We start from the raw sequence: 18496 nt of genomic DNA, 5'->3' as shown, positions 1-18496 counted from the left end.
CTATTGAATTATAAATGTTAAATTTAAGAATTATAATACTACACGGACTTAAATTGTGCGACTCAGACAGGCTATTTATCGATAAAACGAAATTTTGCGGTTTTTTTACTGTTTCTATCGTAACACTTTGTGGAGGGAAATTATTATTTTTTAATTTTATTAATTTATATGGGTGCAACGTAGTATAGGCAATACGCGTTGTACACGTTCGGTTTCGACTGATTCACGGGCCGCAATAAAATCAAATCGGCACCGGGTTTGGGAATACCATATCGGGGGCGGCCGAACGGGCCGAGGGTGGCGATTGTTTCAATTTTATTTTTTTATATATATTTTCGTTTTACGACCGTGATCGAATGTGTCCAGAACTATTGGAACCGGGGCGGCGTGTGGGCGCGGTGGCGGCGGCGGCGGCCGATCGTACGCGGCGGCTTCGGGAGTGCGAGGGAGAAAATAAACAGCGGGCGCGAGAGACGGGACGAGAGAGGGTTAGCGAGAAATGGGCCAGAGCGTCGGGGCAGATAGCGAGTGACGGGGCTTGGGGGTTGAAAGAAAGTGAACACATTATCTATTAGAGGTTTTTTTTCATCCTGATCCAACGCCACCACTATTACCGCTCGTTGCCGTATATACTGTTCGTCGTCGTCGTCGTCGTCGTCGTCCTCGTCGTCCTCGTCGTCGTCCTCGTCGTCGTCGTAGTGGTTCTCTTTTTTCACTGTCGGCCGATAAAATACCGGTACGGTGGCGGTGCGGCGGCGGTCACCCCGCGCGTTCGTCTATCCGTATATATAGGGCGGCGGTGGCACTACCCCTCGCTGTCACCCATACAGCCACCCACACAGCCACACCTCTCGACCCACCACCCACCACCACGGGGATATTTTCGCCACGCCCGACGTACGCACACACACACCCACACACACACACCCACACACACACCCACACACACACACCACACACACACACATATATATATATATACATTTATCCATGTACTTATAATGTACATGTATACACATAACACACAAGTATATATAGTAACGGTATGACGGTATAAACCGCGGTGGCGCGTGCGTGCGCCGGCGCCGGGGAAAACCGCGTCGGTTCACGTACGACGTGACGTGGCGGGGAGGGTGTTTCGCGTGCGCGTCATATCGATCGACCGGCGGCGGCGGCGGCGAAAAATGGCCACCGCCGCGGCGCCCTCTCGCGCCGCTCTATATATATATACATATCGTACCCCGGACCCTGTACCCGATGCAGTGGTACAGTCTCGCTGACGGTCGCGCCCCCCCTTGCCCCCACCGGTTTTTTGCAAGTGTTGCGACCGCGTGTTTTGCGTCTGTGTGTGGGCGCGGATCTCGGCGGCAAAATCGGTTCGTTCAAAGATCACGACGGTCGGAGGAACCGTACGATAAAAACATCGTAAAAACATCGTTTTACTGTGACGACGACGACGACGAAGACGACAAGACGTAGGATCACGACTTGTGGGTGGAGCGGTCGTGCTCGTGTAGGTTGATTTCTCATCGTCTCTCTATCTTTTACATCCGTCGATTCCGGAAGAAAAATAAATATCGCAGCGAGCGTTAACGCCGAACGCTGGCGCACCGGCCACTGTGGTCATGACCGCGTCGACGATGGCCGCGGCGTCAATGTCTACCAACGCCGCCACCGCCGCTACTAACGCTACCGCTGCCGCCGTCGCCGCCGCCGCCGCCGCCGGCATCGCTATTACTCGTGCTGCCGCCACTGCCGCTGTCACCGTCGCTGCGTTCTGTACTATTACCGCTGCTGCCGCCGCCGCATCTACTACTACATCAGACGACATAACGACCGGCGACATTACGATTACCGATACTATTTTTTTTTATTACTCCTACCACCACCACTACTACTACTACTACTAATATACTACTACTAATACTGTAACTCGTAATATTTATACTGAAAACACTACCGCCGCTGTTAGCGATACCACAACCATTGTCGCGTTTACCGGTGCCGTAACCACTATATAATTACCACTACAGCGGTGGCGGCGACAACGACTCGGTGGTCAGCCGCGTTACGCCACCATCTACACTGATATTATGGGCCGCCGCGTAGCCCGCACCGTTTTACGGCAACGTCGTCGTCGTGTGCGGACAGCGGACCGCCGCCGTCGCGGGCTTTGTGTTGTTATGGTCGATTGTGCGGGTCACCAGCCCGGCGACGCGACATGATCTCTGGCGTCGACACGACGCTACAACGCATCTCCTCAGTCGTCAGATCTTCGTTTCATCTGCAGGCAGTTGCAGCTGTTGTACAACATCACCATCGACATCGCCACCGCCACCACTACGCGCTACCGACTCATCCGTCAAGTAAATCGAAAAATTTGATTATTATTATCGATATAGGTAGTTTTTTCGTATTCACTCAACCGACACCGACCTCAAATCTGGGCCCCCCTTCCGAATTTTAGTACGAGTATTCGCACTATCCGTAGTATAGCGCCTGAGATTATTTCTCGCCAAACGATCCTTAAATTATTTTGTCCGTTTTCACCGTTTGGAATAATATACGCCGGATAGAACGATTTAAACGATGACTTAAAACGAACCAATGTTTCATTAAACACGCTTTATGTGATAAAATATACTTAAAAAACGTATAAGACTTCGTATATTATAATTTTGTATAGATTGTGTATTGATCAGTCACCGAGTTGTTGTGAATATTTATTCACCTTAGGTATAACGATGACTCGGAGGGAGGGACTTGAACCGTCAAATAGTTTTACATCAATGCTGTTCACCTATAATTGCATTATCGCGCGACAGTGCTTAGGAAATATTTTATCCTCTCGTGCAGGGTTCACTTCTTCCATCATACGCTCTTGTCCCATACTTTATATAGATGGAATCGAAAATCGTTCTGAAATGCCATAATTCGTTAAATCCGCTCGTCATCTCTTTTCCATCCATCTAGTCCGTCGTACCTCGCCCGTTTTTGCCACGTAGATCGTTGGAAACCACGCGTTACGGTAATCGTCCAGTCGTCACGCCGTGTTAGTCTATAAGTACAAAATGTGCATAATATTTGCATAACCTATGCGCGATTGACGACGAACAATCCGTAGACGGTGATAATATTTATTTTATTATGTGCATTGCGTTCTCGTCTCGGTCGCCTCCTTCACGTCCCCGCGACTACGAAAATCGATAAGACAATAAAACGGCCGAAGGAGATGTGCCTTGCACGCCATTATCACTCGTAACCATATTTATGTATTATATCGTATGTAGGTAGGTGCCATAATATATCATTATAATAGTATAAATTACATATTATTGCTGTACCTTTTATAATGTTGTAACAATAATATATTACCACCGTCGTCGTTGGCGTTGTGCACGAATGGGTTACGAACTTTTGTCAATTTTTTCGATGTTACACAATATAACACAACGTTTACCGATATATAGTATTTATAATGTACGTATTTCACGGATATATTAAAGTTGGACAACGCATTTACGTCTAGAATATTCGGACGCGCATAATGTATGCTGTTCAAAATTTCAAATGATCTTATACGACCAGATAATGTTAATTTCAAATGCTGTAGATGTAAACAATGTGCAGTGAACGAGAGTGTGTGCGGCGAATATAATAAAATTATACTATGTTTCTATCTATAAGTGCATATACATTATGTACGTATATGATAATAAATGCGCACACTTACTCGAACCTTTGGATATTGTTCAGACATTGTTTTCAGTAATTTTCTCGGAAACGGCGCTTCGACTCTCACGAGCCTTTACCGGCCCTTTCACCTACTCGCCATCCGATCACCCGTCCGACCATCCGTCACACTACCCCACACACCACACACAGCCACAACTGCGTATCCCGAGGTAATCCGTAATGCGATATTCGAGGCTACCGCGTAAAGACGGCAGGTCACACGTGCCGATGAAAACGAACCGCCCGTCGAATAGTTAAACACGGTGGTGTCATTGCAATACTGTGTGTGTGGGTGTAGTGTATACCTTTTCTAGATGACGTGACACTAACTATTATTATTATCACTGTAGAGACACCGCAATATGTACACTAGGCCGGCTACTCCCCTAGACGATGACAGGACTATATTATATACATAAATCGTCTGTACCGTTAAATTTGTTCCCCCAATTCGGTTTGAACATTAATTATTAAACGTCCCGCTATCACAATACATAATATAAAACGGGAAAATATTTTATGATTACTTAACGTGTGTGTTTATTAAATAAATTATTTTAAGTGACGTATAGTATAGCTGGTACGACGGTGCAATACGATATCGGTATTACACATATATATTTTCGATAAAATTGGTGTCGATGGCTTTATAAACGATATTATTACTATTACCTTCAGTCGTGATGGATAATAATATTACTTATATACATACTCGTCATACTCGTATAGTCGTATCACTATATTTTACGAAACACTAACATAATACTCAGGTGTATAATATAACTATTAAAATATACAATATATACATTATACATCATATTATATTATATTATGTGCTATTTTTGTAATATACCTATTATTATGACGTGTATATTATTGAACGATGAGATGTCTGTTGATATAATATTTTGTATTAAATGCATTAGACGTTTTATGTTTTGATGACCAGTAAACATTGTTATTATCCGTAATGCTATACACGTAGTCTTACATCTTATATATAATATAGGGCGGTGACACAAAAAAATTAATTAAACCGACAGGTACAAAAGTATATGGCGTGTTAATACCGTTTCAAGCATTATGAATCGATAAGCTGGTGACATCGTTATTATAATATTTAATTTGACAATATTGAATAATTTTTTTTTATGATTCGATTTAATTTGTTCAATACTCTGGGATACACGATATGCATCCACTTAATAATAATTTTTTTTTTTTTTACTCAAATGAAAGTATTATTGAATTGTAAAATAATAAACGCATAAAGTAATAAAACATTTTTTGTTTTTAATAGGATTATCAAATAATTATTTTAAATTTTTATAATTATTATTTCTTATTGTTTCCGACTAAAAATTTAAAATACAAAACTCTGATACGGACAATCATTTTTAAGACGACAAAAAGAGTATTACTGATTGGAAACAAACTTTGAAAGCATAAATATTAGTACTTTTCTTTAAACACTACGATAAGTACTTTAATTTATTTTGATAGCTGACATTTTTGTTGTTTCTTTTTTTTTATACTTTCCATTCCACGTGAATTCTAATGAGTTAGTCGTTTGTTTACATATCACTTATAAAATATAGAAATGCAGTGGAAAAGTAATAAAAATGAATAAAATCAACAAATAAAACATTTTTAAGATGAATTTTAATTGTAATTATCAACAATCAACATGTTATATAGCTAGTTTGTAAAAATGTGAAATTAGCATAAATAATATGCAATCCTATTTTTTCTTAATAATGATTCAGTATATTTAATGATGTTGTGTAACTTGTTTTATTATAAATTTGAATAACAATGTAATTATTTTTTTTTTGCTAGCAAATAGAATATTACACAATATTTTTGACGCACAACATTTTAAAAATGGCTTTTAAAGATCTGAAAGTAATCAATCCAATATCACAATCTGAGACTGAGCTTGTCGACCACTCTTTTTTGATCCTTGAATGAGATAGAGATCCTGAAAGGTATAAGCTGACGGCTGATTCAGGTTTTGCACACGTCACCAAATGCGTATTAAACGGGTTGTGTTTAGACATGTCATGCGGTGATCCTTTGTTTTAAATTCGAATAAGGATTTTGGTTAACGGGTAAGGGTTTTAGAAACGATTTTGTCAAGTACCTCATAAGTTATACTGAAAAAACAAAATGTTTGTTTGTGTTAATACTAAAGATGACCCTAGTTAACCTGATTCATATAGGTATAAAAATACTCACTTAGGTACATCAAATATTGATGTATTCAAAATTAAATACTTATACAGATTAAATTTATTTTTGAAACCTTTTACTAACAAATAGACAATGTAGAGATTATATATTCAATACCATTAATTGTAGTAACATTTTAATCTTAGATAATTCAATCATAGATTCACAGATACAATATTTTGTAACACCATTATGTTATTTTATAACATTTTTATTTTTTAAATTTGATAATATATAATAAATGAATCTAATGTAATTATTAAGTTATTAATATTTATTGAAACTTTATTTATAGGAAACATATTTTTCAATGTTATAGTAAAATTTTCATATTTTAATACTTAAATAATGTATTTTTTAAATTTATTTTGTTATTTAATATTTTTAAAAATCATTTGAGGTTATTTATTCGTTTACTTTATCAAAGAATTGTTATTAAAAACAAATTGTATTAAGCTTTAAACGGTTATAAATGAGGATTCGATACTCCTTTTTATGACACTATAGACAAAACTCGTATACGCGTAATCTTATGAAAAATGCAAATCCTTTAACGAGCCGATGGTCCCTTCCTCGTTATAGTAAAGTGTACTCATCGTAAGCGCGATAAATCTTAACTCTGATAATTCACAAAAAGAAAACAACGAAGAAACTTTTTATATTTTATTTTGAACTTACATTATGCATTCATGGACGAGCGAAAAACAATCATATCACGTGATATTTTCATGGTTTAACATTTTTTTGAATGATGAACTGAACATTTTATCGATTTTATTGTAAAACTATCATTTCAGAGTAAAATTAAAAATATAGCATGTTTTAAGAACTTTAATATAAACGTAGTTGGAATCAAATTATTATTAACGATCATTTTAATATTATTTTTGACCAAACATTTCCAAAGATATTTACGTTAGGTTAATAATTGTGTGGTCATTGTATCCCGGATGAAAGTTGAAATTCACTTGAACACTATAATTTATATTATATATTCAATATTTATGTGTAAATTGTAAATAGTTTCAAAACTCAAACATAAAACCATATACATGAGTAGCTACAATATGCGCTAGGATTTTTTAGGTAGTTTTTTTTATTAGTCATCAACAATATGAAATCATACTAATCATATAAAATTGATAACAGTACATAATTGGTTAGTGTTCTTTAGTTCATATTTGTTTTATAGTAATTTCAATTATTTTTCCTTATTATTTTTAGTTGACCTATATAGTAGCTAGAACACACTATTCCGTGAAATTGTGCTCACCTACTACCTATAGTTTTAGTTAAGTTTTCAGACATAAACTTTAATATATCGTATATTACATTTTATATAATTAAATTGAAATAGTTTATTTATCGCAGTTGTTTCGGCCTGAAGTTAAAAATTAATTCGTTCGATTGAAGGATCAAAAAAAGCATAAAACACATTCCACCAAAACTATATAGACTACTAACTGCTGAGTTCAGATCATTCCCATCTCAATTAATTTCTAAACAAGACATTTAAATGATAGGTGAATTAAAGAAAAAGTCTAAGTCCGTTAACATTACAGTGAGCTAGATAAAATAATTAATCAGTAATTCAAAATGTGTATTTTTTAATAAATTGTTCGAGTTGAATTATTTTCACTATAATTACATTGAATAATAATTAACTCGGCATACGAATCAATTAAGTACCTGTCTATTAAATTCAACATTAAAATTATAACTATTTGGCTTGATTGTAAGCAAAATTTTCATACGGAAATAGAAATTATAGAAAAAAAATATGTGAGTGGTACTTAAGGTAATTAGTAAAATATTTATGAATACCTACTAGTTTTTTGTAAAGCTCTCTGGCTTTTTATTCTTGTTGTAAATTATCTGCCATTTATAATATGTAATCTGTACCAGTCATAGCCAGTCATAGACGATGTAATATTATAAATTATATATAAAAAAAAAATACATGTATATATTTTGCCAATATGTGAATATTGGTTTTAGATGTATCACAGTCAATGCGCATAATATAATGCATCGTCTACGGTATTATTACATCGAATCGTTTTCCGTTCCACTATTCACAGTGTTAAAAATAAAATTGCTAGAGGGCTGAGTCGAAAATGTCTATATTAATTGTCGTTATAATTGTTACTGTGAAAATTTATGTTGTGATTTCGTTCTATTATTAATTATTATTATATTTATTTGTTAAGTCGTATCGTACTCTTGTCCTACATTATCAATCCCAATGAACCGTACTACTTATAGTTATAATAATCTCATTGAACACATCTCTCGATAAAATATTACACCAAATAATTTTGATTTATTTTATATAAAAACCTAGTACCTCTTGACTGAATGTTTTACAAACTCATCACTCATATTTTTAATTATAGCGTTCATATATTTTCGTCGTATTTTATTTTTATTTATAATTTCTTGTACCTAATGTGCAGTACCTATATTTATCATTAAAAATTTATTAATAACTATTATTAACTCCATATATATTTTATAAATAGTTACATATACGATAAAAGTATAATATATTGAACATATTATGCTATATTAAAATTAAAAATAACATTTTCAATTATACTTTTTAGTTTTAATACATTAAACACGAGTTACATTTAATCAATAATATTTTCACAATTGTAAAATAAATAATATTGGCCGTATTAGTTAACATCATTAAAATGTTTATAGAATATGACAGTATTACTATATAGTATTTTAGTTATTTATCATGTCATAAAAACGGTGGACAAGTTATTAAAAATAATTAGCTCAAGTTAAATCATCACAAAATTGTTATTTAAAAGTCGATAGTCAAGAAATAATACATTTAAGTTGCTGTATGTTTAAAGTTAAATAGAAAAAAATGTATGAACTTGACTTGGTTTAAAACAAGTTACTTACTCTATTTTTTTAAACTAGTATAATATACGGATCACATAATGAGTATTTTATTATCTTTCTATAATATTATTTTATCAAGATACATCAGTGATAATATTGTAATATTATTATAAAATACGATTATATTAATTTAAAACCCGGTATTTTTTTAGCTAATTAACGTGAAAGACCATTTCTATTTGCTATTAGTAATTACTATTATAGCTTGACCATTAATATAAAGTATAAGACCATTAAAACCGACAATTTCAACATTTATGATATTTTACCTTGATGGATTATTTTTAAATCAACCGAAAAAGCTGAGTTACTTCGACTAGCCGTCAATTAAACTAATTAGGTTAAAAAGTTAAAAAAAAAAAATATAGATTTTTAATTTAACCGGAGCCTTCTAACCGGGTAGTGGTTATGATAATAATAATACGGTAGTCCACCCTCGGTCGTGCGTATTGTATCGCGTCCATATTTTATATTTGTATGATGTGCAGTATATAATATATAATATCGTTAAGCCCTCCGCGTCTAAACGGATAAACGAGTATAAATCAATAAAATATAATATAATTATAATATTATATGAAATTGGAAATTGAAACGTTTCATCGCGTGTGTTGCAGGTACAAGGAGGAAAAATGCGGATTCCGCGGCGAAACGGCCGGATCGGTTGTGATAGAGTGGTGGCGCCGGTTCCGGCGGTACAATGCGCGCTGCCAGCACCGGCGGCGGTCCTATCCGTCTCGTCGTCATTTGGCCGATGGTGCTCGCAGCGCTGGTCATGACCGCAACCGGCGCCTCGCCAACGTCCGCCGCGGTGTACGCCGCTACGGCCACCTTCACGGCCGCCACGGCCACGGCCACCGCGGTGGCAGCGACCCGCCGGACCGGGCCGCCGTCCCCGTCCCCGTCCCCGTCGTCGTCAAATCTATCAAAATCATCGCCGCCGCCGCCGCTGTCGGCCGCGGTCAACGCGACGGTCGGCACCGCGGCCTGCGAAAAGGTGCGCGTGTCGCTCCGGGAGCCGGCCTGCACCGGACAGATAAGCGAGGGCCCGGGCCCGCCGCGGTGTCCCGCGGCCTTCCCGTGCGCCGGACGCGCCGATAACGATAATAATAATTATAAAAATATTAATAATAATAATAATAATAATATAAATGTTAATTACGATTACAATAATAATAACGATAACGATAGTGTTAATAATTATAATAACGATAACGATAACGATAATAATAATAATAATAATAATAGTTATAATAATAGTAGTAATCATCAGTGCCTTGAATACGCCCATCGGCAGCTCATACCGGCCATGTGCCCGGACGACCCGGGCGCGTATCGCCGGCCCGGCCGTCTGTCCCGGTTCCGGCTCCGGCACTGTTGCCACCACACCGTCGAGTCGGTCGTACAGCAGCCGTACGCGGACAAGGAGTCGTGCGTCGACCAGGTGAACAAGGCACTGGACATGGACGACATAGCGGCGGCCATGTCGTGTCAGTTCAACGAGGTGTTGGCCAGGTACGACTGCAAGCAAAAGTACTCCGCCAAGTCGTGCGATTCGTGCAAGGTAAGTCGCTCGGATGTTTTCCGATCGTATATAATATAATATAATAGGTATGTTGAGTAAGATAATAATATATAGTCAATTATAAAAAGAGTGTTTTTAGTAAAAAAAAAAAAAACTGACTCGTAAATTAGGGCTGTGAATTTGTAAGAAAGTGTATTTTTTTTTTTTTGGTGATTGTGAAACGCAGCTTTAAATACATACAACTTTTATTTCGCATATTTTTGCATTTTTCGTCGTGTTTATGTCATATTTTGCTTTTTTAGTTCATTTTCGGTGTTTTTTTAATTAAATTCTGCCGATTGACATCTTTGAAAACTTTTTTTTTGTTTTACACAATTTTAAAATTTTTAGAAAATTCAAATTCAATTCACATTTTTATTATTGTTATTTTTTTTTATTAATCAAATACAATATTTTTATGCATTTAAAATGTAAGGTACTAATGTATAATGTCCTATAATATCAATATAAATATAGAAATTAAATTAAAAACCATTTTAAGAGCATTTTATATTATAGTTTTTGGCATTTTATAATGCATTTTTTGTATTTCAAGTGCATATTTTATTGCATATTTTTTTGACATTTTTAATGCATTTTTAAGGTTTTTTAGTGCATTAAATTCACAGCCCTGCAGTCATTAAAGACGTGTATTCTTATTGTGTATTCTCAAGTGTTCAGATTGTGTATTTGATCAAATAAATTATATATAATTAACACATTATTATAGGTAGGTTACATTTTCGTTCAATAGGTTTAGAATTACTATAGGACTATTATTTATAGGAACAAGATTGTACAAAATACCTTTATATACGAGTACTGTAAGCTTTTTAAGAGTTTGCATTATTTATATAATGTAAAAAGCTACAGGATCCATTTAGATCATTTAGAAAGAAAAAAATGAATACTTAATTTGATTAATTATTTTAGGGACGCAGTTGACTAAATAATATTATACCACATTTCTATAATTAGTAATTAAACTCGTGAGTAGGTACTGCAATTATAATATTTCAAAATATTAATGAATTTAACATGGAATTTATAACTTGGATATAAATATATGATATAAACTATTTTTGACAGTTTCAATTATTATGATTTATGATCCTGAATCATATTTCATATTTTGTAATTCACTTATAGTAAGTTATTAGTTGTGTATAAAATGTATTTGTAATAATATACTATAAGTAGCTGGTAGGTAATACTTGTATAACATATTATAAGCTAAAAATTAGATTATTTTAACAATGTTTTCCTTGGATTTTCGAAATCTATCCAATCCATTTCTGAAGTAACACGAAGATACAATGATACAATGAATTATAAATAAGCGTCGTAGAAGAAAACACGAAGCAGTAAATTCTTAGTAACCTAAATGTAGGTGACACTACAGGTTCGTTTTATTTTGTAAACTCCATAAATGGTGAAGTCCTCATCTGTTATTACCATAGTTGGACCGTACCCGCTAGATTTAGATGGTAAATATTTTATTTTGTGGTGTTCTATAAATTAGCGTTTTTCTATATACCGGCAATTACTTTTAAAGCGTGAACTGATGCTATGGTAATTATTTACACTTAACTCGTGGTGAAAGGGTAACTACGATATTTTTCGTTGGTATTCAAGTCAAGGGGGTTGTCTGTTTTTTTCAGTGTCCACCTCACCACTATCCGTCATCCCCACTTTCATCACACCTGCTTTCCTTTCAAAACGGTTTATGATTAAAATTTTTTCGCATCATGGTGCCGAACTTAAGTACATACCTATTATAGCGTGTAAAGTGTGATCACATTCTAACCGTGAACTTTGACTTATAATTAACTGTTTTTTTAACGCTTTCGTTCGCAAATACATAATATAATGATTTAAAATGCGGAAGACGTACGGCTAAACAAGTCTTAAATGCTTCTCCGTATTATTTCTGAGCAATGGAAACAAGTAGCTTGTTTACAAAGGATTATGCGCTAGGTATCTCGTAAAAGTAGAGCACACATTAGTTACTTATATTATTCATTGGTTCATGTAAAAAATAAGTAGCGTTACGTATACCTCTATAACATTTATTTAGAATTAGATGTATTTACGTATGTATCATGTTTAAATACATTGTTTTATATTAAATAGATATTATAAGGAAAACCTTAATAAAATATTTATATGACATGCAAATATTAACTTTGATTGTTCATATCGTTGCTTTGTAATATTTATGCCATAGTATATTAGATATATATAAATATATATCGCTGAAACTAGATTTATAGCGTTGTTATATTATTTTTAACGACGTTGACATGATTAGTGTAAATTGGTGAAGTGGAAGACAAGACCATAATATCGATTCTAGAACTTGTTAACTAATAGTATATGTATATACCTAATATACTTTGATAGCTATATCGATCAAAAATATATTGACATTGCGTTGGTAAAATAATAGGTATACTTGAGATAACCTACTTGTATAGAAAAAAAACAAACAAATAATTAAATAGGTATCTATTAAAGATTAAAATGTAAACAAAAACAAATATTTTCTTGCAATTAAATATGTTTACATATTTTAAAAGAAAACATGCTTAATTCACGTTATAAGTGGTAGTGTGCTTCCAATCAAGATCTGGAATTCTTAATTATCAAAACATCCAGTATATAGGACAAAATCCTATTTTATAATGAGTGATTAGAAATTATTATATTTCACTCTCGTTGTTATATTATTTTAGTGATATAGAAAGAAGTATAAAGATTTCATACACATCCATAATTTATAAAATAAAGTATAATCATATACTTACCACAGCTAGTTTGAAAATTGTTTGTAACCTGAGGGTTTATAGCATTTTAAATTGAGTTAATATTTTAAAATAAATATTTCATCTGATAAACGCTACCATTTTTGTAAAGCTATTTTCAGTTTGCTATTAAACTGTAAAACAGTTGATATACCAGATTTATCAAGAACCTAAAAAGAAATCACAAACATTATTATTATCATTGTATACTAACACATTTAATATTCTCATAAGAGAATTCTAACGTCGTTCTAACTTCGAAATCCTTTTATTTCATTCGTTAACGGCCTAGACCTGTATCCTGGGAAATATTTTTGTCGAAGACGCTCTATCGATTGTGTAGAAAACTACGTATTTGGAGCATTGCCAACGAATCTGGTACGATAAAATTCGATAGTCCTAAAATATTTTCTATAGATAATTGTATATTATTAGTATTATCATTGTATCAACTATATACGAAGAGTAATGGTCAAACTGCTGTAGCCGTGCGAAAAGGGAGATATGTTTAAATTCAGATAGCCGTATAAGTCTGGTACATTATAAAAATATCTAGGGAGTGTACTATATTATCAAGTTTTTCCCCACTGATATTGTATCGCAGAAAAAATCTTCAGTGTGATTTATGTCATTTTTCTGACGAAATGACCATGTATTAGAATAATGTATTAGAGGATATGGGTCAACTACTCACGACAAGGCAAACGTTATAAATGGACGTATCGATGCACAGAACACTGGTCTAAATATTATATATATAATATATGTTTGTGTATAAAACGTTTTATGGCCATTTTTTGTTCACCGTAACAAGACCAATGAAATGTTTACCGACAGAATAAAAAATAAAAAACTAGAATTTGATTGACGAATATAATATATTATACAGTATAAGTATGTATATAAGTTTGATGATTCTTTTATCATAAAATAGGCAATATATTAGAAAAGACATTTTTAAATTTTAAGAACAAATACGAATAATATATTTATAATAATATATTTCGAAGCTATAAAAATGCAAATATTTAAAAATTTAATTTATTGTTTATAAGGTATTGCGTGATTAAAAAGTAACCTTTATACAAATGTTGTATATTTAATGTGCATTTTATGTTCATATATATTAAACTGTAGACCTACTTTTAATAATAAATATGATTAAAATATCTAAAGACAAATTAATTGTAAAACTTAAATGCATCCACTAAGACGCTTTGAATTTTACAATATTTACTGTAATATTTAAAAAAAAAATATATATAATATTAATTATTTGTCCTTTTTTGTTCTCAAATGTTATAAAAAGTTGAAAAGTTTGGTCGATACAAAGACGTGGTATGCAAGAATAAAGAGTTGCCGATAAAAACTTTTTATGTGGTAATATAATTTCTTCGCGTTTCTTTAATGACCTAAACGAAAAAATAAATTATTGGTTTTTACTTTATTCGCTTCAATCACATTCGATACACATTACTCCACCCACTCATGTTTATAATGTATTTCTTGAATTAGACTGAATATATTTTTAATTGACAAAAACCGATTCAAACTATATGAAAACTATTTTGCTATTATATAATTCAATACTATGACTTATTGAACACTTCACAGTGGATTTGCAATGCCGAGCGCAAAGTTTATCAGTTGTATTAGTTTGATTAGAAAATGTCAACTGTTTGAAATTCTTATGTCATGGTAATAGTAAACATTGTTTGAAAATTATTTATGAAACTTTATTTATTAATTACCACTGAAAAGTGAAAATTTTGAGTTTTACTCAATGTTTTGTCACTGTCATTGGCACCCTATGATATTCGTATTATATGCCTCTGTTCAACAAAAGATTTGATATAATTATTAATTTCTATAAGAAAGCTAAGATTTTATATAAATTTCAATATTTTATATTCCTGAATTACTAATTATAATAGTATTGTAGTAGTGAACATTCAAAATTAATTGGATAACACATTTTTAACTGTATAAATAATTTATAGTTTTTTTCTTTTTTTTTTCAATCAACTTTTCACTTACCTATATGATAATTATAATATTTATAAATATAAAAAATTATCAAGTAATCCATATACAAATAGATAAATAATTTTTGTATCAGAAAAAACTTTATTTTCTGCATATATCTGTTGGTAGGTTATTATGATGACGTATGTATGGTGTTTTAGATTTAACCATCTGAAAAATTGCGTCCATTATCTATATATTTATATTAATAAATACTTCGTTCTTAGTTTCTTTCTAATTAGAAAATATAGTTTTATTATCAGATTCTAATTCATTAAAAAATAATACATTTTTTCAATTTTTAATGGAATATAATAACAAAAAAAATGAACAATCTATATAAATTAGTTAAACACTTTGATTATTAGTGAATTTTATAATATGTAATATTTTTTTTTTGGCGTTTTGTAAAGGAATGAAAACATAAAAATGAAATAGCGAAATACGGCTTGGTATACTATTTTTATTACAGAACACACATACTTAAATACAAATATACACGTTTTACGTTTAATGGAATTGTTGACGAGACGGAGGCTAGTATAGTGTAATGAAATCACGTAATTGATTTGAATTGACTGTGAGGAACCAATGGTAAATGGAAAGCCGTTTATTGACTCTCTGAGGTTAAGTGGTGTTAGAAAAATAAACGAAATTAATTCCTTTTTTTAGTTTATTAAAGGAAAAATACATCTAATTATATTAAAGATAAGTAGTTAAATAAGTTCCATGTTAATTTATACTATGGAATTTAAAGAAAAAATAATATGTGAATGATCTTTAATATGATTCTTTGAAAATACATTATCTTTAGTGTTTTTTTTTTCGTAGTCATATATTGGTAAAAAAAATAATAATAATAATAATCTGGATGGATATGAGAAGTATTATAATTGATTCAAAAATATGATAATTTCTGAAGCGATCAATTATACTTAAAACATTTCTACTGACATTTCGATTATTATTTACGGCGGTGAACAATAAATGAAAATAATTCACAATCTATCTGACCATATCGATTACCTGCTAACAAAAAAAATAATCGTTGGATAAATCTAATCAATCTCTTATTATATTTATATCACTCAAAATAATCTACTGTAATATAGAAAATGACACGTTTGGATAATTGAATCATGATTAATTTATGATATACTTATATTAATATTAAAATAATTATTTAGATTCACTACATCTAAATTTATGAGTTTAAGACGTTCAAATATTTAAGTTATAGTATTATTAAAGTAAATATATTTAAGACTACTATTTATTAAAACATACGTTATTAAATACAATATATCGAAATAATATAAATAAATATACTTATTTATATTAATAAATTTAATATTAATCATACAAATCTTAAAAACAATTAGATTTTACAATTTCATAGGATAATCATCATAATATCCCAATATAGACCAGGAAAATATCTACGAATGAAAGAAATAAAACTTGGCGCAAAATATATACTTATACCTTATATATAATATAAATAAATAAATCATAATTTTAAAATTGATGAACCACCAAGCATATAACATTAGGTATAGACTATATTGAAGGAATCGTTAAATAATAGAGTATAACACATTCATTTTTTTTTCAATCAAATCATTTTAGTCTTTGCTGATCATTCAAAAGGTGTAAACGTTTTAAAAGTGACCAAAAAGTTTCTTAAATATCTCATTCTCTGAATTATTCGTTGTTAGATTAGTAAAACACATTTGTGGCCTTTTATTATTTTGAAACCTATTTCATCAGTTTATAGATAACGTTTATTAATATAACAAAAATATAAATTAAATTAATGTATCACAAATTAATATGTATATAGTGTATAAGTTTTAAGTAGTATATAACTTAAATGATAATGTCTAAAGAATCATATTTTAAGTATAATAATTTACTGAGTTTTTTTTTATGAAACCCATAATTTAAATATTATTATTTAATTTTGTAGAATAACCAATATAATATATATATATATATATATATATATGGCATACTTATACAGCTTATAAAAAGTTTTAAATGCGTATAAAATATAAAATTACCTTACAATATTTATTTGATTATTTATAGAGTAATAAAGTTGTTGATAATTCTATTATTATATCATATATTCACATATAATACCAATTTAATTAACTTTTAAATATTTTATTTGTATATTTTACTATATACCGATTATGCAGCTAGATATTTTAATCATATACCTGCCAAATGTTTGTATATTCTTATGTATTCGAACATTTTGGATATAATTCGTAAATTTCGATTATATAATGACATATGTGATGCGTTGTGTAAGTAATGAAAAAAGTAATTTTACTAAGGACGAGTTATTTTTTAAATTGAGTTTTCTTCAAGAAGTTTTTTCAACCTAACTTAAAACTGATTGAAATTGACAATGCGTCTATAACACGATTTCTTTATACCGTGGGTACTTAACCTAATTTTATTTTATGGTATATTCACATTAAAGTGTTCCTGGATTTAATTTCTATTATCTTAGTTTCAAATAGTGATTTATCGTGTAAATAGTTTTATCAGTTATTTTTCTAACAACATAGAAACAACGTATAGGATACGCTCTTTTAATGCTGCTTTATTTGATTAATCAAGTTTAAGCAAGTTACACAATATTATAAACATTTTATAATTTATTATTGAATATTTTTGTCAATTCATATGGAAATTAGAAATAATTTGTTATGAACTTAATTTAATTTTAAGTTTGCTAAATATTACTATAGAAATATATAGTTCTTCTATTTTAAAGATTTATTATTATGAAAATGAATGGTGTTGCATAATATGTTTTTTTAAACTGTAATTTTTTTGGCTGTATTATGCATTTTTTCTTGTTATACAATACTATAGTATATAGGTAGTTATAACCTAATAGAACAAATATGACATTTGCGGATTTATTTTTTAGATTTATGTAAATTAATTCAGTTGTAGACCACCTATTAGACATGTTTGGGAACATTTGAAACATAAAATAGCTTAATAATTTTTTTATCAATTTTAAACAACAATGACAGTTAATTTGAATTATTTATTTTAGGGATAAATTTAAAATTGTAAAAATGTAGACGGTTCCACTAGATACACCTATTGTTTTTGTTTATAATAATTTCCAAGTTATTTTGTCGATATTACTCGTATTGTAACCTCGCTTTTTAGTAAAATAAACAAA

At 31.4% G+C, this 18496-nt stretch overlaps 1 protein-coding gene across 1 annotated transcript in view; it reads left to right on the top strand.

The window, feature by feature from the left end:
- Positions 1-1726: 1726 nt before the first annotated feature.
- LOC114124804 (putative uncharacterized protein DDB_G0277255) overlaps positions 1727-18496 on the top strand; it is a 42393-nt gene continuing 25623 nt past the window's right edge. The window contains exons 1-2 of the mRNA XM_050200433.1: positions 1727-2366; positions 9507-10453. Coding sequence (XP_050056390.1) covers positions 9590-10453 — 864 coding nt within the window. The 5' untranslated portion in view covers positions 1727-2366; positions 9507-9589. The remainder of the gene's footprint in view (positions 2367-9506; positions 10454-18496) is intronic.

The sequence above is a fragment of the Aphis gossypii genome, chromosome 2, assembly GCF_020184175.1.
Source record: "Aphis gossypii isolate Hap1 chromosome 2, ASM2018417v2, whole genome shotgun sequence".
Taxonomy (NCBI): domain Eukaryota; kingdom Metazoa; phylum Arthropoda; class Insecta; order Hemiptera; family Aphididae; genus Aphis; species Aphis gossypii.
Note: the sequence above shows the minus strand (reverse complement) of the source record. Positions and strands in the feature narration are given on the sequence as shown.